The 24,465-nt window shown below is 50.0% G+C and overlaps 1 protein-coding gene across 2 annotated transcripts in view; it reads left to right on the top strand.

Moving 5' to 3' along the window:
- Positions 1–24,465, top strand: part of MYH11 (myosin heavy chain 11) — a 125,626-nt gene that overhangs the window by 59,043 nt on the left and 42,118 nt on the right. For both annotated transcript variants that reach the window (XM_086692996.1, XM_086692997.1), the window contains exons 5-10: positions 6,731–6,833; positions 10,522–10,614; positions 12,042–12,105; positions 14,931–15,029; positions 17,558–17,701; positions 23,865–23,960. In XM_086692996.1, coding sequence (XP_086549122.1) covers positions 6,731–6,833; positions 10,522–10,614; positions 12,042–12,105; positions 14,931–15,029; positions 17,558–17,701; positions 23,865–23,960 — 599 coding nt within the window. The remainder of the gene's footprint in view (positions 1–6,730; positions 6,834–10,521; positions 10,615–12,041; positions 12,106–14,930; positions 15,030–17,557; positions 17,702–23,864; positions 23,961–24,465) is intronic.

Below are 24,465 nucleotides of genomic sequence, written 5' to 3' on the forward strand. Positions count from 1 at the left end.
ATATGGCACAGTAGGGTGTGGATTTCAGAGTCCAACCTCTTGGGTTTTGAGGTCAGCCCTATCACCAACCAGCTTGTATGCTCCCAGAGCCACGTTGCTTAACTTCTCCGAGCCTCAGTCTCCCCATCTGTAAAACGGGGCAATAGGTGCTCCGCTGGGTGGTTGTTTGTGGGATTCAATGAATTAATTTGTGTAAGAGAGAAAGCAATGCCACTGCCTCCTGGTGAGCCCCCCTCTTCGCCGCCCCCCCCCCCCCAAGAATCAGCTGCCTGCACTTTTGATGTTTCCGTCACGGGTCCTCAAGCCCCATTCCTCTCCTGAAATGGTTTCCTGTACTTGTTGGAATGAAAGCAAAACTCTTCACCGCAGCCGAGAAGACTGTCCGTGATCTGGCCCCTTTCTTCCCTCATCACTTACCACCACCCGCCTCCCTCCTGACGCTCCAGCCACACCAGCGCCTCCCTGCTCCCTGTATGTGCAGAATATTTCCCTGCGGTGGATCTTTGCCCTTGCTGTCCCCTCTGCCGGCTGCCCCCTACCCTTGGTCCTTCCTGCAGGGCTCCTTTGCATTTTGTAGGGCTCCGCCCCCATTCTGGCGACCCACCCATGCCCCCCCCTCCATCTCAGCCCCCCATCATGCCACCCTGGCGGCAATAACGGACCCTCAAATGACCCTAATTGCTTATTTCCTTGGCTAGGGTCTGTCTCCCTCTCCTGGAATGGGAGCTCAGTGAGGGTGGGGACAGTCTCCTTGTCCCCTAGCCAGTGCCCAGTAAGCAGGCATTGGCCGCACCAGTAGCTGGGTTATGGAAAGAGCCCAAATGTCCGTCACCTGATGATGGATAAAGATGTGGTGTGTGAGTGTGTGTGTGTGTGTGTGTGTGTGTGTGTGTGTGTGTGTGTATACACAGCAGAATGGAATACTAGGTGATGAAAAAGAATGAAATCTTGCCATTGGCAACAACATGGTTAGAACTAGAATGTATTATGCCAAGCAAAATAAGTTAGAGAAAGATACCATATAATTTCACTCCTGTGTGGGATTTGAGAAACTTAATAGATGAGCATAGGAGAAGCGAAGGAAAAATAAGATGAAAAAACAGAGAGGGAGGCGAACGCTAAGAGACTCTCAGATACAGAGAACAAACTGAGGGTTGCTGGGGGTAGGGGGTGGGTTCAATGGGTGATGCGCATTAGGGGGGACACTTGTCGGGATGAGCCCAGGGTGTCATGTGTAAGAGATGAATCACTGGGTTCTGTTCCTGAAGCCAAGACAGTGTAGTTAGTTAACTACACTGTATGTTAACTAACTTGAGGGGGGAAAAAAAAGCAGGCATTGGCCGTTGTTCTAAAGGCAATCCCAACCATTCCGCTGTTATTTGCAAATATATCCAGTCGCCCCGGAACTGTCATCAGCTTAGCTCTGCTTATTAAATTTCATTTTGGCCATTGTTAAAATCAGCCAGAGTGATTTGAGGACCAATATGTTGATAGCAGGGTATGAGCTTTGACAAAGTAGCAGGGGTCAAGGTTAGCCCAGCTGGGACTAACAGTTTGCTACAGATGATTATGCAGTCAAGAAGCTGGAAAGGGAGCAAATCTGATTTTTAGACCCGAGTCCTGTCTGGTCTAGGAAGCAGCTCATACAGTGCGAGTAAACCTGGGAGCATGGGTGAGGCGTGGAGCGGCCCTGGGTTGAGAGAGAGCTGTGTGTTCAAGGAGTAACCCGTGTGTGACGAGGGGCTGGATTAAGAGAGAAGGGAGTAGGGGAGGGGGAGATCAGAGGGCGGTAAGGGGGTCTTCTAGGCCCTGGGGAGGATGTTAAACTTTAAAATGGACAGGAGAGGGGCGCCTGGGTGGCGCAGTCGGTTAAGCGTCCGACTTCAGCCAGGTCACGATCTTGCGGTCCGTGGGTTCGAGCCCCACGTCGGGCTCTGGGCTGATGGCTCGGAGCCTGGAGCCTGTTTCCGATTCTGTGTCTCCCTCTCTCTCTGCCCCTCCCCCGTTCATGCTCTGTCTCTCTCTGTCCCCAAAATAAACGTTGGAAAAAAAAAATTAAAATAAATAAATAAATAAATAAATAAATAAATAAATAAATAAATAAAAATAAATAAAATGGACCGGAGAGCACGAGGAGATACAGCCAGGGGTCAGCAAACTCTGACCAGCGGGCCAAATGAGGCCCTCCTCTATTTTTGTAAATAAAGTTTTATTGGCACACAGCCGTGCTTACTTGCTTTCCTGCTACCTCGGCAGAGCTGAGTGGTTGGGACCGAGAATGCATGACCCACGAAGCCTAAAGTATTGACTGTCTGGCTCTTCACAGGAATGGTTTGCCACCTCCTGGCTTATCCAGTGGGAAAATAGGACGTGATTTATATTTTAGTAATAGAATACGTGTTGACGTTATTGATATAAACAGAATATAAGCATTGTGGAGGCATTAATATAGAAGTATTGATACAAGCGTTAGGGAAGAAATTAATCATTAGTAAGGAGTAATAGCTCACATTTTTGTGTATCTGGCATTGTTCTGAACATTTTATATATATACATGCTCATTTAATCCTTATAACAATCATGTAAGTGCTTTAATTATTCCTGTCTTATAGATAAGGAAACCAAGGCATGGGAGTAGTTAAATGACCCGCCCAAGGTCATACCAGTAATTGGCGGAGCAGAGATTTGAACTCAGTCTCACCTTGGAGCCCATTGTGCTATTCTGCTGATTGATGCTGTGGGGGAAGGTGGTATTGCTTCTGCCTAGAGGCAGTATTCAGAAGAGAGGCAATGCTTACCTGGGCTTTGCAGGGTATGTAGGAGTTGGACAGCTGGAGGACAGGAGCAGGAGTCACCTGAGGACTGGGGACTGAACAGCTTGAAACCCAGAGTTAATGTGGCTTTGATGCCAAGGGCAGACCGCAGGCTGAAATGGGCTTGTAAATGGGGTTCAGCCCTGGGATCCAGGACCAGCAACATGATGTGTAAAATCATGCAAAATGAAAATGCAGAGCCTTTTATTCAAAAAGCATTAAGAATTTGAAGACGGCAGCAACATAAGCGATCATTGCCGCTGGGGCAGGACTGGGTAGTGGGGTAATTACAAGGCCAGGAGGCCTTGCATGGTCGCAAGGAGGGGACCAGGCAGCAAGGGCCCTATGCAACAGGACAGTGGTTTAGGGTGCTAGGATCAGGAAGGCATCTTCACCCCCAGGGATCAGAGGTCAAAAAAGCAAAGATACTAATGTTTTGAAAGCAGCCCAGAGCACATCAATCTTCAGACACCCATGAGCCTGGAGCTCGGGGTGTTTTCTTTGGCACAACCTCCCAAGACAATTTATTTTTATCAATAAAACTTGGAAACTCTTGAGCCAAGCAGTCCACAGGGGCAGGAGCTGATTCCTGGAGTGTATGTCCCTCTTCCCCTCCCTTGTAAGGTGGAAGGCCAAGGCCACAATCATGGTCAGGCCACATCTTTGTTGTAAAAGAGAAGAGGCAGGAGAGGCTGAAAACAAAGATGGAAAATGAGGAGGTTATAACGGGAAAGAAGAGCATCTGGGGATCTGGACGCTGGGATACTGCGTCCTGACTCTTGCCTCAGATCGGAATTAGGCTCAGGACCACCTGCCAAGGTGACTTCCCACGCTCAGATTTTCTCTCCTCCTTCTTGCTCTGATCAGAAGCTAGCCCCTTCAGCCCAGATGATGTCTGTCAAGCATTCTGAGGTTAACCTGATTGAAGTAATTCATAATAAGGTGTAAATGACTGAGTAGTTTGGTTCATTTGGTCCCTGGTTACATTTTCTTTTTTTTTTTTTTTAATTTTTTTTTCAACGTTTATTTATTTTTGGGACAGAGAGAGACAGAGCATGAACAGGGGAGGGACAGAGAGAGAGGGAGACACAGAATCGGAAACAGGCTCCAGGCTCTGAGCCATCAGCCCAGAGCCTGACGCGGGGCTCGAACTCCCGGACCGCGAGATCGTGACCTGGCTGAAGTCGGACGCTTAACCGACTGCGCCACCCAGGCGCCCCGGTCCCTGGTTACATTTTCAAAGAGCCTGCCATGGCGAGTCAAGACTCCCACATATATGGAAGAGCCCTTGGATGGAGAGGGCTTCACTCTGGTCACTCTGGGTTTCACTCTGTCTTTTCAACATTCCATCCTCTCTTCTCACTTACCAAAATAAAAAGGCAACGGGCAAACAGCAGTTGTGGCATCGAAGAGACCCACACCAGGACCTCACTTCTTCTCCATTACCTCTTTGTGTGATAGCAGGAGCAGTCACGATCTCCAACAATTCCTTCAACCTCTCTGAGCCTCAGTTTCCCCAGGGGCGTGATGGGGATCATCAGTGAGTCTTTCGTTAGGTTGTTGGGAGGTTTATGAAAAGCTTCGTGAGCCCAGTGCCTAGCAGAGTGTAGGCCTTCAACAAACATCAATCCCTTTTCCTGGGCCCCTCTTCTGGCCTTAGTGCTAAAGCAAGTCCCCCGAGCGTTGGGCCTGTCTTATGGAATGACCGGGCAAAATGCAGTAGAAAGAGTCCTGATGACATCGGCATCAGAGACCTGACTGTGCCCTTGCCTCGCTGTGTGATCTAGGGCAAGCTGCTTACGCACTCTGGGCCAGAGTTCCACTTCTGTAATAACCAGGAAGTGTATGTCGTACCCTCAGGATTAGGGGAGGGAAGGTAAAGGAGACAACGCATGTGAAACGGTGAGCATAGGGCTTCTACTCCTAAAAAAGTCAACTCTCTCCTTAAAATTTTTTTTTTTTTTTTTGTTTGGACTCTCTTTCCCCCTGAAGAAAGGGGCATAATGACTCCACGGCTCCCCATTCACAAAGTGCCTCTGAGGCCACATGAAATAATGTGGCCATTGGGATAAAGACCATTGGGAAGAGGGAGAGGGCTGTACTGAGGCTGGCTTGAGGATGTGTCCTCATACCTGGAGATCAGACGCTTGATGTCTGGACGTCGGGCCCCAGGGCGCTAGGTCCGGAAATTCAGCGCACGTGTTTCTTTTTTAGCCCCGAGCAAAGTTGTTAGCGGGTCCTTGGCAGGGCAAATTCATTTCTTTCTTTCCTAATTAGGAAAAAAAAAAAAAGAGCAGGGACTGAACTAGTGCTGTGGCACCGGTTCAGCATGTACAGCCTTGAGCTGACCTCGCGGTAGACGCATTCTTTTCCAGACTTAACAAAAATGCTCTCTTGTGTTTCAGAATATTCAGCGAGCTCAGAAAATCAGAGTCTAGGCAAATAAGGGAAAGTCAAGAGAAGAAAACCAGAGGGGAGGACAAGAAGGGACGAAAGTTTTGGTTGAGGCCCTGTCTTTCCAATTAACTAGAAAAAATGGGAGAGTTAGAGGCAGTATCTGGAAACCTCAGATTAAACAGTCCCACTATGATGATCCTTGGTGGCCAAGAGAGGCAGGTGGTTTGAAAAAGCCATTTGATTAAAAAAAAAAAAATCTGCTCATTTTCTAGGAGTACTCTTTTGAAAAAACAAACAATGCTCTGCCCATCTGAATGTATCAGTCATTTACACTTTAGTGTGAATTACTTCAACCAGGTTCATTCTTTGATGTTTGACTCCGATCATTAGCTAGCCACCTTACAATCAGAGTGGGCTTCACCAGAGGATAAAGTGGCTTATATCTGCCCAACAGCTGGTAAGATAACCTGTAAGGGAAGCTTCTAAATCTTTGACTTTAGGTTCTGATGCTGTGAGAGGTACCTATTTCCTTCCTGGAAGGCTGCCCTTTGCCTGATCTTTCTATTGGTAACAAAGCTAGTGATGTCTTAAAAGTAGATGATTTGCAGAGAAACTATTCTGTGTGGTTCTATAATGGTGGGTTCGTGTCATTAGGCACGTGTCGAAACCCATAGAGTGCACAACACCAAGAGCGAACTCTGGTGAAGTCTGGACTCTGGGTGATGGCTGTGTCAGTGTATTCTTTGATTCTAGCAAGCGTAACGTTCTGGTGGGGGGACGTTGGTGGTGACGGAGTCTGTGCACCTCGAACTCCAGGGGGATAGAGGAACTCAGTGTTCTTTATGCTCTGTTGTTTCTGGGTTCAGGTCATGATTTCATGGTCTGTGGGTTTGAGTCCCTTGTTGGCCTCTGTGCTGACAGAGAGAAGCCTGCTGGGGATTCTCTCTCTTTCCCTCTCTTTCTGCCCCTATCCCTTCCTGCACCCTCTCTCAAAATAAATAAATAAACTTAAAAAAAAAAATAGAGGAGGGGCGCCCGGGTGGCTCAGTCGGTTGAGCGCCGACTTCAGCTCAGGTCAAGATCTCGCAGTCCGTGAGTTCGAGCCCCGCGTCGGGCTCTGTGCTGACAGCTCAGAGCCTGGAGCCTGTTTCAGGTTCTGTGTCTCCCTCTCTCTCTGACCCTCCCCCGTTCATGCTCTGTCTCTCCCTGTCTCAAAAATAAATAAACGTTAAAAAAAAAAATTAAAAAAAAAAATAATAGAGGAGTCCAAATAAACCTAAGTTTGGACCTTGGTGGGAAAACTCAGTTTTTCTCTTTCTGTCTTGCCATCTGAATTCTTTCTGGCATGCTCTCAGGAGTAGATGGAGCGAGTGGCCAGTGTTTGGGGCCCGGCCCAGCTCCGTCCCGGTGGCACGACCCTGGGCGAGCCTCCCTGGTAAATGACCCAGAGCTGCAGAAAGATACCCGCAGAGCACCGGGGGCAGTGATTTCCAGCGGCTCACTGTTCCCGTGTCTTTCAGAGGCGAGTCTGGAGCCGGGAAGACGGAAAACACCAAGAAGGTCATCCAGTACCTGGCCGTGGTGGCCTCCTCGCACAAGGGCAAGAAGGACACAAGCATCACGGTGAGTGCAGCACCCCTCCGTGGTTGTGCTCGTGACCTAGCACACGGGTCTCTGGGCTCTGGTGAGAGGGCCAGGCCCATATTTACCGGCCCCTTGCCCCAGCAACTCACAAGGGTGGTCTTTTCCCACCCGGGTGGGCCCTTAGGGCCTGGCTGCTTCCTCGCCTCAGCCAGGATCATCGTCCTGAGGGTCCTGTTCCATGAGACGGGACGAGCCCTCTCCTGCCACCGCAGGACCCTTGCTTCACCTCAGGGCTTCCCAGTACTGGGAACTGCCATCTTGGCCTAGTCCGTTCTCTGCTGTGGGGCTGCCTTAGGTGCTGTAGGACTTTGAGCAGCCTCCTGGCCTCTCCCCACATGAGGCTGTCCCAGGTGGTGACAACCGAAAACCTCTGCAGGCATCCCCAGGTGCCCCTGATTGAGAACCACTGCTGTAAACTCCCTAGAGCTGAGACGCACCTGTCCCTCTTCCACGTGCCCCTTTGGGACCCCAGGGCCTGGGAATACCAGCGTCACCCAGCTCTGGGCTTTGGTCCAGCTCAGTTGCCTGAGTATCAGCTGGGTGGCGGGCATCGTGGGATGGGGTCCGGTGCTGAGTCCAAGCGATGCCGTGATTCTAACCCACCGGGCTTCTAGACGCTTGGGGAGGAGAGAGACTGTCAAATAACCATGCAGATAAACCCACGCTGCCACAGTCTGGGGGCTCGGAAGGAAAAGAAGAGTAGGTTTCTGGAATCCTCCCTTCCTCGGCCCGTCCCTCTCCTCCTCTGTCTTAGCGCTGACTCATCTGTCCCACAAGAGGGGACACTCAGTGGGGCGCTCTGTCTCAAGGTCTAGGGCCGGGGAGATGGCAGAGTGGATGCTTCAGGACAGCTTTGGGCGGGGCCCCGGTTCCTGCCATTCCGGGTCTTGCTCTCCAGCCCTCTCAGGTGACTCAGTCACAGGGACAGCTGGCCCGGAGGCGCTGGGGGAGCAGGCACGGGCGCTGGAACCCTGCGGGAGACTCAGGGTCCTGCCTTTCCCCGCCGTCTCTGGCGCAGCGTGTAGGAACCTAGAACCCCGCAGCTAAGTTTACCTGGCAGTTAAACGTTGCTTCCTGCCATCTTTTCTCCCCCTGTAATCGTAATTTGACATAAGAAATAATAACGCTTAATAACTGGTCTTTACCAGGTGCCTACGATGTGCCAGACGCTTTGTTCTCTGTGCGCGCAAACGCGTCTCAGATGCGTCTCATTGATAACAACATTTTAAAGAGCCCCCCTCGGCCCCAGCAGTTACAAAGCCTTTTGCGACGTCTCAGTCGCTAAGAAATGTTAAAAGGGAGCAAGCAATACCGAAAGGCCACGGAATCAAAGGAAAGCCGCTGCTTCCCTAGTTATCTCGGGGAATCCAGGCTGTCTGGTGGGGGCGGGGAGGGGGCGGGGAATGGAAATCCTAATTCTCCAGACCCCGACGCGCGTGCGATTGAAATAACACTGACGTTTCTTTTATACTGTATCGTTCAACCACAGCAAGGCCCGTCTTTTGCCTACGTGAGTAACTGAGAGTGTTTTCCTGGTGTGGACGGGAGGCACAGAGTGTATTAGGCCTGCATGCTCCTGACGCACCCACCGAGTCCCGTAGCTGATGGTAGAAGGGGCCCTCGAGTTTCCCAGCCCAGACCCAGCTCCCCGGAGTGCAGTCCTGCGGCGGTCGGATGCCAGGGTGTGGTGTGGGGGCCCGTATACCAGCCGCAGGACCCCCGTCGGAATGCCCCAGGGTGTCCTCCAGCCAGAAACGGATGTCCCCAGTTCCGAACGAAGCTCCTCGCCCTTCCCATGAACGCATCTGCCACCGGTTCCCCTGACTGGACCGCCCCAGAAGCGTCTGTCCCATCTGGTTGAGCGTTTCAGGACTGCCTGTCCCTAAAGCTTCCCTGGCTTGATTGTCAGTTAATGGCCCTGCTGTGGCATGCCTTCCTCCCTCCTCCCTAAATTTCTTCCCTGAGCCCTGCCCCCCACGCACCAGTGTGCCCTTGTGCATGTGTGTGCAGTGTGTGTCTGTCTTTGCATGCTCGCTGCTTGACCCGAGGCTCCAGAGCCGGGAGACTCGGGGTTTGCGATGCCCTGGCTTTGGTGGCACGGTAAGGCCCCAGCTACGCGACGCACGACAGGGTCCTGCGTGGGCCTCTGCAGATACAAACTCATCTCTAACGCAGAGCTTGGGGGGGGCTGACGTATGGGTCCCATTCTGGAAGAGACCCTCAGAAGCCCTAGCATGTGCTAGGATCACCCTGAGCCCTTAGTTAGCTCCTGGGAGGCAACGGCATGGGTGGATCAGAAGGACAATTGGGATTCTTGTTTGGGATCTGCTGCTGGGTGACCTTGGCCAAGTCACTTAACTTCTCTGAGCCACAGTCTCATCATCCATACCATGAATGGATTGGATCAGACCCCCATGTTTAAAGCCCCCCTGAGAAGGATCTTTTGGTCCCACCAGCTGGATTTCCCATTCTAGAAAGGGAATCTTTCTCGGTGGATATTGGGACCCCAAGTTTGGGTTGACAGGAGTAATCCCTTTAGTTTTCTTCCCACCAGCCAAGGAGAGCCCGGTGCTCTCCTCGTACGTGTCCGCGGGTCCGCTCAGATGGGTTCATCTCTGGGAGCTGCAGAGAGCACGTGGAGAAATTAACACTGTCCCCTTTAGGGACAGCTTACCCATGATGCCCTCCCCGTGTACAGCAGCCCAGGGAGAGAGCTGTGTGCTCCTTTCCCCCTCTAGAACCATTCCTGGCTTCTCTTTAGCCCTGGCCTGCTGGCCTGAGCAAAGGGGCTGGGAGCACAGCGGAGGGAACGAGGAAAAAACCCTCAGAACCCAGCCTTTCCCCGGGGGAGACCTGGGGGAGGAGCTTGGACGGGAGGCCACTGGACCAGTCTGCAACTGCCGTGTTTTGGGGCTAGGCAAAAGCAGCTCATCGCTTTCCCGGCATGCGTTACCTCATTGGCCCTTTCCCGCCATGATTAATCACATGACCGCGTTTGTGCACAGGAGACCCCCTCAGAAAGGGCCGGTGGGCTGTGTACAGTCTCAGCTGCATTTAACCTGATGAATGAAGCTCAGGCAACCTGCTTTGAAGCTTTTTCCTGCCAGTCAGTTAAAAGTATTCCCCGCAGGTTTTGTATTCTCTGTTTGTCTTTCGTAAAAGACTTCAGGCAACTCGTCCTGAGAAAAGAAAAATTGCAACTTAAAAAAACAAATCACACTAAAACCGTCAGGAGAGGGATTGTAGTGGTTTAGCTTGAAGACAGATGCTTGTTAAACATGAGCAGTAGCAGGACCGCCGTGGACAGCAGGGCAGGTTGTGCACTGCACAACTCCAAGGAGCAGAATTCATTACGATATAAATGACATCCCCAACATTGTGCAGCGGTTCTGAGTGAAATGGCATTGTATAGATAAGCAAGCCCTGGTCAAAAAGTGGCCTTGCTAGGGATCCGGTGTCCTAGCTATCAGGGAGCCCAGCCAGTTGCTTCTCTCCTGAAATCCTTGAGCAAACCTGGACATGGGCATTGGAGTCTCAAACAGCGTAGGCTATAGGATAGGAGAGAACCTGTAGATAAAGGGCAGAGTTTGGGGACAACATCCGTCTAGGGCAGAACTGTCAGTGCCTGGGTTACTTTCTCCATTAACTAGATGTGGGTAACTTTTAGGGTGAGCTGGAGAAGCAGCTTCTACAAGCAAACCCGATTCTGGAGGCTTTTGGCAACGCGAAGACGGTCAAGAACGACAACTCTTCACGGTTTGTAAGTAGCAAAACTCCTGTGGCGTCCTCCCCTGCTCGAGAATGCAGAGTCTGTGCATGCAGGGGACCCGCGACGGAAGGGGTGGAGGGCGCACATCACAACAGCACTTTGTTCCGTATCTTCGGTCCTGCCTCAACCTTCCGGTGCCGCAAGGAAGGGCTCCTGCCACACATCCCCTCATTCGTTCATTTGTTCGTTCGCTCTTCACTCAACGGTTAGCCAGTGAGCATCTGTTGTATACTAGGCACCTGTTAGGCGTTTGACGTTTATTCAGTAGACATTTACTGGGCACCTAGGAGGTGCTGGACGCTTAACCCAGTGCTCATTCAAAACGCAAATTGGGCACCCACAGTGTCCAGGCACGTACATCCTTCAGCAAGTATTTATTAGGCGCCTACTGTATACAGTCACTCGTATGCTTTTACGGGCACCATTCTCTTTTGTTTTCTCAGTGGCTCGGTTAGTTATTAGGCACCCACTGTGTACGAAGATGCTGCACTAGGCTCACAAGATTGTAGCAAGCAGTGCAGAAGCTGCTCCAGCCTTCATGAAGTTTGTGGTCTAGTTGGGGAGCTGAGAGTCCCCACCACCTTCCCACAGATGCGTCCCTGGGCTCCAAGGGTCTCCCTTTCTCCCTTGAGCCTAAGGAGGGGGCAGGAGAACCCTGAGAGTGGGTGGTCAATGACATGAAGACATGGCCCACATGTCCCAAAGAGGAGGATTGATTCCCAGCTGGATGAACTTGACCCTGGTGGGTTGTGGCTGAGCCAGCATGCTTCTGGGGTGGGGGCAGGGAGGGAGCCCTCCAGCCACCGGCTGCCCCAAAACTTGCCTTCTCCTTACTTATGGTTCTACCTCTCAGGAGCAGTATCCCTTTGGGCAGGTCGTACTACCTTGCCCAGCCTCAGTTTTCCCACCTTGAAAATGGGGATAACCAGAGCCACCTGGGTGGCTCAGTCGCTTAAGTGTCCGACTTGAGCTCGGGTCATAATCTCACGGTTCGCGAGTTTGCGCCCGACATCGGGCTCTCTGCTGTCAGCGTGCAGCCTGCTTCAGATCCTCTGTCCCCTTCTCTCTCTGCCCCTCCCCCACTTGCACGCACGCTCTCTCAAAAATTTAAAAAAAAATTTAAACGAATAAACAAACGGGGGTTGCCATGACTGGCCGAGGGCCAGTGCAAGAGCCAGATGAAATTGATTTGCGAATGTGTTTCACATCGCGAGGCCTGGATCCTCCCCCAGCTCAGCTGGTGGTAGTTCCTTCCGACATGCTGACCTGTGAGACTCTGAGTGTTTGCAAGAAACCTCTCTCTGTCCCCCCACTCCCACCCCCAAATGCTCCCCGACACGTCTCCACTTGCCTGCAGGGTGGGGGGTGAGGAGCTGAGGCTGGGGAGCCCCCCGTGAACCGTGTTCTCCTGTTGGCAGGGCAAATTCATCCGCATCAACTTCGATGTCACTGGTTACATCGTGGGAGCCAACATCGAGACGTGTATCCTCTGCTGAGCCTGGGCCACGCGGGACCCGCTCCGTAACCCACCTCCCGCCCTAGAGCCTGAGAGGCCCAAGAAAGGTGGCAGAGCGGCCCCTCCGTCTCCAGGCTCTCGGGCTCCTTCCAGAACAAATCTGCCTGGGGTTGTTGTGGTCCCACAAATGCGGACCCCGGTTGTGAGCCCCAAACAGCTTGCCTTCGATTCTGGGTTGACCTCTCCTTAGCTGAGTTACCTTGGGCCAGTTACTCGACCTCTCTGTGCCTCGTCAGTGGAGTGGGGGTGATAACACTGCCTGCCTCTCAGAGGGATTGTGAGAATGAATTAACTCATGAACAGCTCTTAGAACCACACGAGGGGCAGAATGAGGCCGGTTGAGGATTGGCTTTTGCGTGATCGTGCCTTCATCCTCCTTGAGCCGTGGACCCCTGGTGCTGCTTAGGGAGCTGGTCTGTGACCGGTGTCCAGCCCAGAGGTAGGAAAAGGTGGAGGAAGAATCTGCCCCCAAGGAGAGAATCTGGTTGGCAGAGCGGAGCCCCTTGGAAATGCCTGGACTCGGGGACCAAGTCTATGGTCCAGTGACGGATCCCCTGAGAAGCATGGCAGGTGCCTCTCAGGCCCAAGGACGTTGTATTTTTATTGCTGCTTGCGGAGCATTTGCTTGGCTCCTGGGACCCTGGGGAATGTTCTAGTTGCATTTTGGTGCCCTGGATGAGGGGGGAATTTGGAGTGGCTCAGGTCTCTGTCCATTCTCAGCTCTGCCTCATTTGCTGTGGGGCTTGGGGCAAGTCACTTGACCTCTCTGAGCCTCATTAAAAAAAATTTTTTTTTTTAATGTTTATTTACTTTTGAGGGACACAGAGAGAGAGAGAGCAAGTGAGCCCGAAGCAGGCTTCAGGCTCTGAGCTGTCAGCACAGAGCCTGATGCAGGACCCGAACTCCCGAACCATGAGATCATGACCTGAGCCAAAGTCGGATGCTTACCCGACTGAGCCACCCAGGCGCCCCTCTGAGCCTCACTTTTGCCACCAGTGAAAGGGGGGTGATAACAGCACCTACCTATGGGGCGGCTCTTAAATTGTCATTTAAATGAAATGACCCGCGTGGCCCTTGGCCCAGGGCTTGGCCGGAAGTGAACGTCCGTGGCTGTCACATCATCGCTCTCTTGGGTCATTTTCCATTTTAATCCACTCAGACATTTTCCCCCCAGAAAATCAGTATTCGTCTGGCCTACGATGTCTGTATTCATCTAGGGAGGCATCCACAGCCAGTGGGAGCTACTTGAAGTCACACGTGAGAATCAGACTCTGTATCACTGTATTAAAATCAGCAAAACCCTAACCACTAAAGAACAGAGGGCCATGCATTTCTGCTCTGTGCCCCCCAGACCCCCTGGATTAGATGGTGTCCTCTCCCCTGCTCTGCTGTGTCAGGCCATGAAGAGTGGTTTTGCCTCACGAGGCCTCTTCTAATTTAGGTCCACAGATTCTAAAACCCAGAAACTTCTGGAAACCAAAACTCGGCTGGTGGTAAAACCCGCCGAGCACACACGAGGCTCTTTGTAGTCTCTCTGTTCCCCGTAGGAGAACAATGACATCTTTGGCTGCAGGACTATCAGTGGGCTCCCCAGAGCCATTGAGAACCTTCTAGAATGTTCGTAGTATGTCCACAGTGGTCTGTCCACAAATCTAGAAACTTCTGAAACTGTTGGGAAAAGAGATTGTAGACCTTGTGGTATTTTTATAACCGCTAACCTTACGCAGGGATTGCTGTGAGAGGGGGCGGGGCACCGGCCTGGGCCCTGGGCTCACTGGGTGTCCTGGAACTCTGGCCCGACTCTGGGAGCTGCCCCGAGCTTCCACGGGGCTGCGGATGAGCAGGAGCTGGGCACTGGCGGGCCGGTGGAGCTCGGATTCTTGAGGCTTTACAGGCACAGCTTCCCGTTGGTTCGGTGGGAAGCGGGCCCCGGGCCTCCAGCCAGCCCAGCCACGCTGACACCAGGTGCCCTTTCTGGGCTGAGATGCCCCCTCTCGGGGGGAAGAAGAAGAAGATTCTGTCTTACGGTCTGTTCTCCGGTCCCTTCACACATGCTTCTCAGCTGTTCGTTTCTGGTGTTGGTGGCAAATCCTGGGCAGAGGCCCCGTCCCTCAGCTTCCGCCCTTCGGGTCAGGGACCGGGACGGTGTGCTCCCTGCGTTGCCTGCTCGACACACAGACCTCCCGGTGCTTCCCGGGCCTGCTGACCTGGAATTCCGGGGGTGGGCCGGCGACCTGGGTGTTTACGGGCCTTCTAAGGCCGCACAGGTGGCATTGGGCTCGGGAGGGAGAGGCAATTGCCGGCCGGTTTTAGGGCTCCGGGAGGGCCTGCCCCACGGTCCTGCAACATCACACTTAAGGAGGAGAGATCTACCCGGTGCAACCGCCCAGCCACCCGTGTGCCCTCCGCCACCCTCCGGGACCCCCGTGGTCTCCCTGCCCCTACACAGGGCAACAGGCCCTCCTTTCCTTCATTAGGGCTGTGTTCACGTTCCCTTTCCCCAGGCTAGTTGGGCCCCAGCCCCTTGGCCAGGGTGGTTTTGGCCACCCACACATGGCTTTGCCACCTGCTAGCTGTGTGCTCTCGGAAAACGACCTCCTTCCCTGAGCCTCCGTTTCCCTATATTGAAAATGCAAATAATATTTGCCTTTACGTCCCACGATAGTTGGTGAGGCTTAAAAGAGCCCACCCCCCTCCCTCAGTTGGTGAGACAGGGAGGGGGAGGAAGGTTGGGTTCCCGAAAGGAGACACTCTGTGGTATCCCCGGAATTCTTAACTCCTCCCAAACCAGATCTGCTGGAGAAGTCTCGGGCCATTCGCCAAGCCAGAGACGAGAGGACGTTCCACATCTTTTACTACCTGATTGCTGGAGCGAAGGACAAGATGAAAAGTAAGCAACCTGTGAGGATGCATCACTGTGGGGAGGGTGGGGGGAGCCAGTGGGGGGTGGGGTTCAGCCCTTCCCATGGGCAATACGTAAACCAGTGGGCATAGCTGTGTTACTATAAAACTTTATTTACAAAGTAGGCAGGATGCCATAGTTTGTTCACCTCTGTGGTAGGAAAAAGTATTTTTACGGAGGTATAACTAACATATAACATGTTACCTCCAGGTATACAACGTGATGATTCTATATTTGTAGATATTGCAAAATGGTCACCACAGTACGTGTGGTTAACATCTGTCAATGGTAGGGGAGATACTTTTCCCATAAATGCAATATACTGTGTATCAGATTCCAGTAGGAAATTGCATGTATGTCTGAACTTACCGCAATTTGCTAACCAACCCCCCCTTTTTTTGCATATGCTTAAAAGAATATGCAAATCACATACCTGAAAAAAAGGAATCTACCAGTGAATGTATAGGTACATAGTGCAGTCTAAATCCTAGTAATAATTTTAAGACTGAAATGTTATGAAGACAATCCAGACTTTGCTTCCCATCGGTTTTGTGGCCCAGGGTTCGTCCTTTTGCTTAAGAAAATCACCAACAAAGATGTGTGTGCTGGTACCTTTGCTGTGATGAGGCGTATTTCAAGGTTCAGCCGCTGGGGGAAAGTGGGGAGGTGCCAAACATATGCGGTACCTTGGAAATTAGATTAATTGTCAGTTACAGTGTGGGACCTTATGAGGTGGCTTAGGGAGAATGAGCCAGTTTTGTGCTCTGTCCCTAGTCTTTAAGGCTAACTACTGAAATTCTTACGGGCCATTTTTATTCTTGATGATAGATCTGGAAAACGGTGAGGCTTTTAGAGAAGATCAGATATCTGGCAATTTACCCATAGTCTGCGAAATGAAATCTTGGCAAAGACCCAGATCCTTGTGACTTTAATCAGGCATCAAGGCTAATCCACAGGCTGGAGTTATCTGGTGTCTTGGGTCACTTTAACATCAGGCACCTTCCAAGTGACTTGACCCATAAAAGACCTTTATTTAGAAAGAAAAGCATCTCATTGACTTTCCTCCAAAAATATTCAACCAAATCCAGCCTCATTAAAGATTGATCTGGAAGAGGACGCTTGATGTGCCAGAGGGTGTCCTAAAAGCAAAGAGCACAAGAAAAAGGGAAGCAGTTATAAATTTGGGGAGAGAAAGGGGAAGAGAGAGCTGAGTAGCAACAACTAAGTGTAACCATAGAATATACTTTACAGAGAACAATGTTTCATGATAAACAATGTTTCATGATAGGAACCAGGAGTCGCCACAAGGAGTCGCCACAAATGTTTTTGCTAAAGGGCCACATGGTTTTTGCTAAAGGACCGTATGGTTTCTGTTGCAGCAACTCAAATCTGCCTGCCACTGTTACGTAAAAGCAGCCATAGAAAATCGACAAGGAAATGAGAGTGGCTGTGTTCCAATAAAACTTTATTTACAAAAACAACCAGCAGACTAGATTTGACAAGCTCTGATATCAACTTATGTAGCGACTTGACTGGAAATAGTTGGAGGTAGGGGGAGGTGGTGTGAGAGAGCTAAATCTTTATCCACCATTATAGAGGGGTCAGTAGGTAAGATCTCATCTTGAAATATCCAGAAATAGCCTATTATACGTGATATGGAAACATAACATTATAACTTATATAAGCCCATGTAATATAGGACATGTTATGTAGTATATACAAATGTATGTTACATGTGATTAAATTAAAGCTATTATGTAGAGATCGTGGTAAGTGCCAGAAGAAACAGCCCAAAGAGTTAAAAGCAGTGCTATAGGGTAAGGTAGGAATTGGAAGAAGGGCAGACAGGGAATGGTGTTTTTATTATAAACCTTTTGGTAGTAGTTGATTTTTAAAATTCATGGGAATTAGCGATTTGATAAATTTATTTATTTTTAATTTTTTTTAAACATTTACTTATTTTTGAGACAGAGAGAGACAGACAGAGCATGAACAGGGGAGGGTCAGAGAGAGAGGGAGACACAGAATCCGAAACAGGCTCCAGGCTCTGAGCTGTCAGCACAGAGCCTGACGCGGGGCTCGAACTCAGACCGTGAGATCATGGCCTGAGCGTAAGTCGGACGTTTAACCGACTGAGCCACCCAGGCGCCCCAGCGATTTGATAAATTTTCACAAATAGATGGATAAGGATTGATCTTGCTTTTCAGGCAGCGTTGTTCCTAACGGCAGGGTGTTCTTGGGCAATTGAGATAAAGGTGTGCCTTCCTCCAGCTAGCTGCAAGCCTGTGTCAAGGGACATGGCTTAGCAAGGGGAGCCAACACTGGGTTTTAGCTTCCAGGCACCCTGGAGCAGTGCACAACCTATACCACTGTATTAGGCCAGTGATGGTTGGTGAGGCCTTCTGTGTGATGGAACCAGAAGGAAGGTTTTAAACCGTCCACGGCTCGGGACAGGTTCCTGCCTCATGTTCAAAGTCCATCCTCCTGACCACCACCCCATCTTCCTCTCCTTCCAGATGACTTGCTTTTGGAGGGCTTCAACAACTACACATTCCTCTCCAATGGCTTTGTGCCCATCCCAGCTGCCCAGGATGACGAGATGTTCCAGGAAACCCTGGAAGCCATGGCGATCATGGGCTTCAGTGATGAGGAGCAGCTGTGTAAGTCTTCATGCCTTCAGGCTGGGTGCCGGCACGGAGGCCCGGATTCATGCCCTCTGGGCCACTAACATTAGTTAGAGAGCCTTCCCTGGTAAGGACAGATTTCTGCTTGCTGAATTCTGCTCCGCCCCTCCCCACCCCCGCCCTCCAGACACCCTCAAAAAAAAAAAAAGAAGAAGAAGAAGGAAAGTGAACATTACCTTAAGGTAGCTTATTGGTGTTTTAGAAAAGTGGCTTCATATGTTAGGGTTTTTTCAGTTACAAATGACCCAAATTGGCTTAAGCGAAAAGGAAAATGATCTCACAGAGCTGGAAAGTTCAGGGATATGGGTTTCAGGTACGAGGAGTTCGATGGGCTCAAAGAGTGTCTCTGGAACCTGGTCTCTCAGCAGTATTGTCTTTAGGTAGGCTGCAGTTTCTTGGGGACAGAATGGCTGCTGTAGCGCCAGCCCTTACATCCCTTGGGTTTATGTCCAGCAGGAAAGAACAGATTGGAATCCCTGCCTGAGTCCCTGAATGGAGTAGGCTGATATTTCTTTGGTGCATATTCCTGAGTTATTCACAATGATCGGGGTTATGGAAAACTCTGAGAGGCTTATGTTATGGTCTCTACTCCATTTTGGAGCTGGAAACAGAGAGGTTGTTGGTCTCGTCAAGAACACATGGGCAGAGGATAGGCGGGGAGTGGGGGGCATATCTGAGGCAGCAGGTTTACTTGTTCTCTTCCTGGAAAGGCAGTTCTGGGGATAGGCCAGTACCAATCAATGTCACCAGCCCGTGACCAAGAAACACATTTGGTTCTGAGATCAAGAAAGCCCAGAGAGATAATCTTGGTTTCCACACTGGGCTTTAAGAAATTCTTTGCCTTCTGGGTTAGACGTGCCCCAGTGTTCAAGGTTAATCTCTTTTGGGAACACCAGGACATGGTTGTGGAAAATGTTTCTTCCTTCCCACGCCCACACCCCTTTGGAGCCCCAGAATAGTGCTAGGGTTGCTGCGATGCAGCATAGAGGGAGGGACAGCTTCCCTGGAGGTAACTGGGGGCCCAGAAAAAAAGACTCTGTGGGTCAGTTGACAAATGGGTGGTGGTTGTGGATTTTGGCCAGAGCCCCACATCAGAACCAAATATTAACAGCATCCCTTCCTGAATGGCATGGGCTCTCCCAGAATGATTCATTTTATTTGGGACACGAGTCCTTTTTACTTCTGATCTTGGCTTTGGAAAAAAACAAAACAAAACTACACACATGAACAGCTAACGATTAAATACTTGCTGTATGCCAGACATTTGCGAAAGCCTCTTTTCAAAAAAAGGTACCAAGGTGTCCAGTTTTAAATAATAAAAAAAAAAATGAAACGAACAAACTAAAACTTTGACCAGTGAAGATTTACTCAATTATCATTGGGCCTTAAGAAAGAAATCGATAGGGTCTTCTAAATTGTTCTAGAACAGTATTGACTCATATGGAAATGGTTCTAATACATTTAAAGTGAAGATGTCAGGTGACACAGCAGAAGTGCTTTATATGCATTATTTAGTATTTTTTTTTTATTTTAATGTTGATTTATTTTTGAGAGAGACAGAGACAGAGTGTGAACAGGGGAGGGGCAGAGAGAAGGAGACACAGAATCCGAAACAGGCTCCAGGCTCTAAGCTATCAGCCCAGAGCCCGACACCGGGCTCAAACTCACAACCCATGAGGTCATGACCTGAGCCAAAGTCGGATGCTTAACCGACTGAGCCACCCAGGCGCCCCCATTATTTAGTATTGAAAGAACCTGACGATGTGGCCACTGTTATCCCCAGTTTGCAGATGAGGAAACTGAGGCACAGAGAAGTGAAGGAACTTGCCCAAGGACACACAGCTGGAAGAGCTAGGACTCCCTCTGGGACCTCAGGGACTCCCAAGCCCCACTGTGTGGTCCTCTGTGCTCTGTTTTTGTCTGTGGGGATGTGGTTTTTGTCCTTTAAACCCTTCCAAAAATCCCTGTCAGAACCAAGGTATGGGAATTGAGGCTAGAAGGAGCCCGGTGTATTCTGAAACGTGGACTCGTGGCATTACTAGTCACGTGGAATCCCACTGCAGGATGTTTTGCTTTCTCTGATCCTTTCAGCTCTCCTGATGACTTTCAAGGAAGAGAGTAGCAGATCGGCACCCACTAAGTCCTCAGCCCCTCTCTGGTACTGGCTAATGTCCCCTTTCACCCCGGAGAGCAGACTCCAGGCCTGGCATCTTGCTGGAATTTGATAATATTATTCCCTTTCCTGTATTTATTTGTATAGTTGCCATCTATTTATGGCAAGGGAAGTTGATTTTTTTTTAATGTTTTTATTTATTTTCAAGAGCGAGCATGAGCGGGGGAGGGGCAGACACAGAATCGGAAGCAGGCTCCAGGCTCTGAGCTGTCAGCACAGAGTCCGACGCGGGGCTTGAATTCACGCGCCGTGAGATTATGACCTGAGCTGAAGTTTGGACGCTTGACCGACTGAGCCACCCAGGTGCCCCAAGGAAAGCTGATTTTGCATTTGTGAAATCATTTCCTAGTAAACTGCAGGAAAGAAAAGTAAATGAATAATTAGAAAAATGCACAGCAGCCCCAGTTAGAACGCCAGAGCTGATCCCAATGCCCCACCGAGAAGCTGAAGGAGAATGGGGCTGGGGGGGGGGCGGGATCAGTGCAAGCCCTGGAGCTTCGTGGGGCCCCAGGAACCACCCCCTCTGGTTCCTGGAGCTCTTGTGAGGGACAAGTACTTGCCTAGGCCACACAGAGAGTTAGCAGCAGTAGAGGACTGGAACCATCATAACATCCCAGCAACTGATGTTTCTTGGGTACTGACCGCGTTGAGGCGCTTTGCGTTTACTCCACATGACAATCCTAGGAGGTGGATGTTTTGATCGGCCTTCAAATGGTGAAACAGGGGCCCAGAGAGGCTGATACCTGACTTGAGGTCACACAGCCAGTAAGACTAGGGCCAGGATACGAACCCCCTGGCAGCTAGCTCCGGCACCCAGACAGACCCTCCCAGGGACTGTCTAGATCCATTTCCCAGATGTCCTCATTTGTAAGTGACTCCACTTCCAGGTCCCAGCCATATTATCGTTGGCTGACAATTATTGTGCACAGTGTAGATTTCTGTAGCCCTATACTGCTTGAACTTTGTCCGAAACAACAATTTCTGTACAATCACTAATTGTATGTCCTTACTATTTCTAGTAAGTTAGAATAAATGCCTAAGGATCTAAACTTTTGGAAAGTTTTGCCCGTCACCTAGAATCATCCGTTCTGGGTACCCTTGGCAGTGCTTAGGCCTCGTGTTAGAAAACCCTCTTTCTTATTCTTCCGTAAATAATGGCGGTAAGTCCGTTCGCTGTGGCTGCTCGAACAAATAACCACAGACCTGGTGGCTTCAAACAACAGAAATTGATTTTCTCACGGCTCTGGAGGCCACAAGCCCAAAGTCACAGTGTTGGCACAGCTCGCTCCTTCCGGAGGCCGTCAAAGAAAACCCACCCCGTGCCTGCTTCCAACTGGGCGTGTCCTCTCCTCTTCTGCTACCAGGACACCTGTCATTGGATTTGGGGCCCACCAGGTTCATCCAAAATGATCTCACCTGAGATCCTTGACTTAGTTACCTCTGCAGGGTTCTTCTTTCTGTGGAAGTTCACGTTCCCAGCTTCCGGCTGGACATATCTTCTGGGGTACAAGCCACTGTAGGTGGCTGTTCAGTAACCACTGGGCCAGGCTCCTTGCTTGCCTCCACCGTCTGGACAGAAACTTCTTGAAGCACATGCTCCAGTTTGCAGACAGGGAAACTGAGGCTCAGCACGATGCAGCTGGGGTTTTCTAACTCCAGAGTGCCTGGTTTCACTCACTGCCCCAGACCGCCAGCCCTCGCCGCCCTTGCGTTTGGTGTAGCCCCTTCCAGCCACTTTGGTGCCCACTGGTACTCTTTGGGATGGTTCAGTTCCTGTGGCCTGAGTATGGTGGCCATTCTTCCATTTCTGTGATCCCATTATCGGTACCAGAAAAAGCAGCGCGATGGGGCCTGAGCCCACAGGGAGGGATCGACCTACACAGGCTTCAAAGTTGTTGTAAGTTGGCTCCCAGCATTTAAACATGAGTAGGTTTCACATTAAGAATCTGGGTTTCCATCCGCTTTGGATACATCGGCCTGGGAGCAGCACTGGACTTGCTGCATGACTGGAGTCCAGCTGTACCCCTTCAGGTGGGGTTGTGGCTCCCATGCGTCCCCACAGTCCCCTTCAGTTTGCTTTATTCATTTAGACCAGTGGTTCTTAATCTGCGGAGGTTGGCCTCCTAGGGGGCGTTTTTTGTTCTCAGAACTCAGAAGAGGGAACGCTACTGACACCTAGTGGTGGGAGACCAGGCGTGCTGCTGAACATCCTACAGACAGGCACAGGGCAGCCCCATGAGTGATTTATCTGGCCCCCAGTTTCAATAGTGCCAAGGTTGAGAACCCTGAGTTAGACGGCTTCCCTGGGCTCTGGAGTCACTTCAGCAATTCTTAGTTTAAACTTCGAGTTCAGAAACTGTTAGTATAGCGGGCGCCCCGGTGGCTCAGTCGGGTAAGCATCCTACTCTTGATTTTGGCTCAGGTCGTGGTCTTGTATTTTGTGAGATCAAGCCCTGCATGGGGCTCTCTGCTGGCAGTGTGGATGGAGCCTGCATGGGATTCTCTCTCCCCTCTCTCTGTGCTCCTCCCCCACTCTTTCTCTCTCTCAAATACATAAACATTGAAAAAAACTATTAGCACCTAATAGTTTACAAAGCCCGTTTAGTATGGTTTTTTTTAATGTTTGTATTAATTAGTGATCTCTCTTTCCATCCATCCATCCATCCATCCATCCATCCATCTGCCCATCATTTAGTCCATCCATTTGTCAATCCATTGATCAACCCATCAGTGTATTGATCCATCCATTGATTTATTTATCCATTGTTTACTCCATTTTCCATCCTTCCTTCCATCCTGCACCCCCCATGCATCTTCCCTGTCTCCCCATGTGTATCTGGACCCTTAAGTAGGCTTTGAGAATGCAGAGACGATAGGACAGCCCCCCATTCGCCAGTAACTCATGGTCTTGAGGGGATTTCAGACATAGGCACCATTTTAATAGTAACATGGGCTGAGTACGGAGTCAGAAGGGCTCCAAGGGTCTGGGGACACATTATTTTGTCTGGAGACACCTGGCTGTCAAGTGGGAAAAAATTTCCCCCTTTTCAATCCTCGCCTGAGCATCTTGTATATTTAGCCAGACTACATTGAGAAGCACGGGGATTGTTGCTTTGTTTTGTTGGTTTTTAAATAACTCTTAGTGACATACAATTTACATTTAGAAAATCATGTATATCATAGGTGCACAGTTTGATTAACCTTTATGGACTGAATACACCTGTACTGCTAGTAATCATTTTAACTAAGAGAACACCAACAGAGCCCCAAAGCTTCCCCATAGCCCTTCTAGTAGATTCCACCAGTGAAGGATAACCATCATCCTGACTTCTAACGCCATAGTTTTTCCTGTTCTTGAACTTTCTGTAAGTGGACTTACATAGTTACTTTATTGTTTGCCTTTGGCATCTTTTGTTCTGCATCTGTGAGATACAACAGTTTTGTTGTTTATGGTGGTAACTCATTCATTCTTCTTGCTGTATAGTGGGGATTGACAAACATTTTCTGTAAAGGGTCACGTAAGTAAATACTTTAGCATTTGTGGGCCATTTGATCTCTGTTGCAACTGTTCAGCTCTGCCCTTGGAGCAGCCAACAGCTATTGACAATACGTAAATGAATCATTATGGCTGTGTTCCAATAAAACTTTATTGACAACAACAAGCAGTGGGCCAGAGTTGGTCCATCGGCTGTAGTGTGCCAGCCCCTGCTTCACGGTGTTCCTTTGAGCACAAGATTGTCAGCAAGCATCTGAACATATTCTGCTACCCCCAGCCAGGTTTTCTACCCTGTTAGCATGGTATTAGATTAGTTTGCCTCTTTCCTAGACTTAGGAGCTCAGAACTGAGTCTTCTTTCGAGAAAGATGTAGGCTGACTCTAAGGTCCCCAATAACTTGTAGATTCTAAACCTCCATGGCCCCTCGGTGTTGAGGTCTATGCCTTATCTTCTCTTCTGTCCTCATCCAGCCATACTGAAGGTGGTGTCGTCCGTCCTGCAGCTTGGAAATATTGTCTTCAAGAAGGAAAGAAACACAGACCAAGCATCAATGCCGGATAACACAGGTGCTTGCTGCCTTGTCCCAATAACTGACAATGTCTGTGGTGGGAAGGAGTGTTTGGTTGTTTTTTGGATACGGTTATTAACAAGAACTAAACTAAGTTATTTTCGCTGACTTCTGTCCGAGACTTTTTACTGCTGAAGATCCTACAGTGGGAAGTTCTTGAATCAGAGTGTGGGCGAGGAAAGCTAATAGTTTTAGATCACACAGGATCCTTAGGGACCATCAGTTCTATAACCCCCTGTTTGTTAATTTTGTTAAGCAAATATTTTTGGGCCTGCACCATAGCCAGGCCCTGGGATTCATCGGCAAACTAGACAGGAACAGCCCCATTCCTCACGTGGGGGACACAGACCCCAAGTTTCTCCGCAGTTAGAGTTGCCAGATAAAATAGAAGATACCCAGTTAAATTCAAGTTTCAGATGCTCAGCCAACATTTTTTATTATAAACTGTATCACTCTATAATATATTGTATGTTCCATGCAGTGTTTGGGACCTAACTATAATT

Source organism: Puma concolor, chromosome E3 (assembly GCF_028749965.1).
Source record: "Puma concolor isolate L17-30 chromosome E3, mPumCon1.1.hap2, whole genome shotgun sequence".
Taxonomy (NCBI): domain Eukaryota; kingdom Metazoa; phylum Chordata; class Mammalia; order Carnivora; family Felidae; genus Puma; species Puma concolor.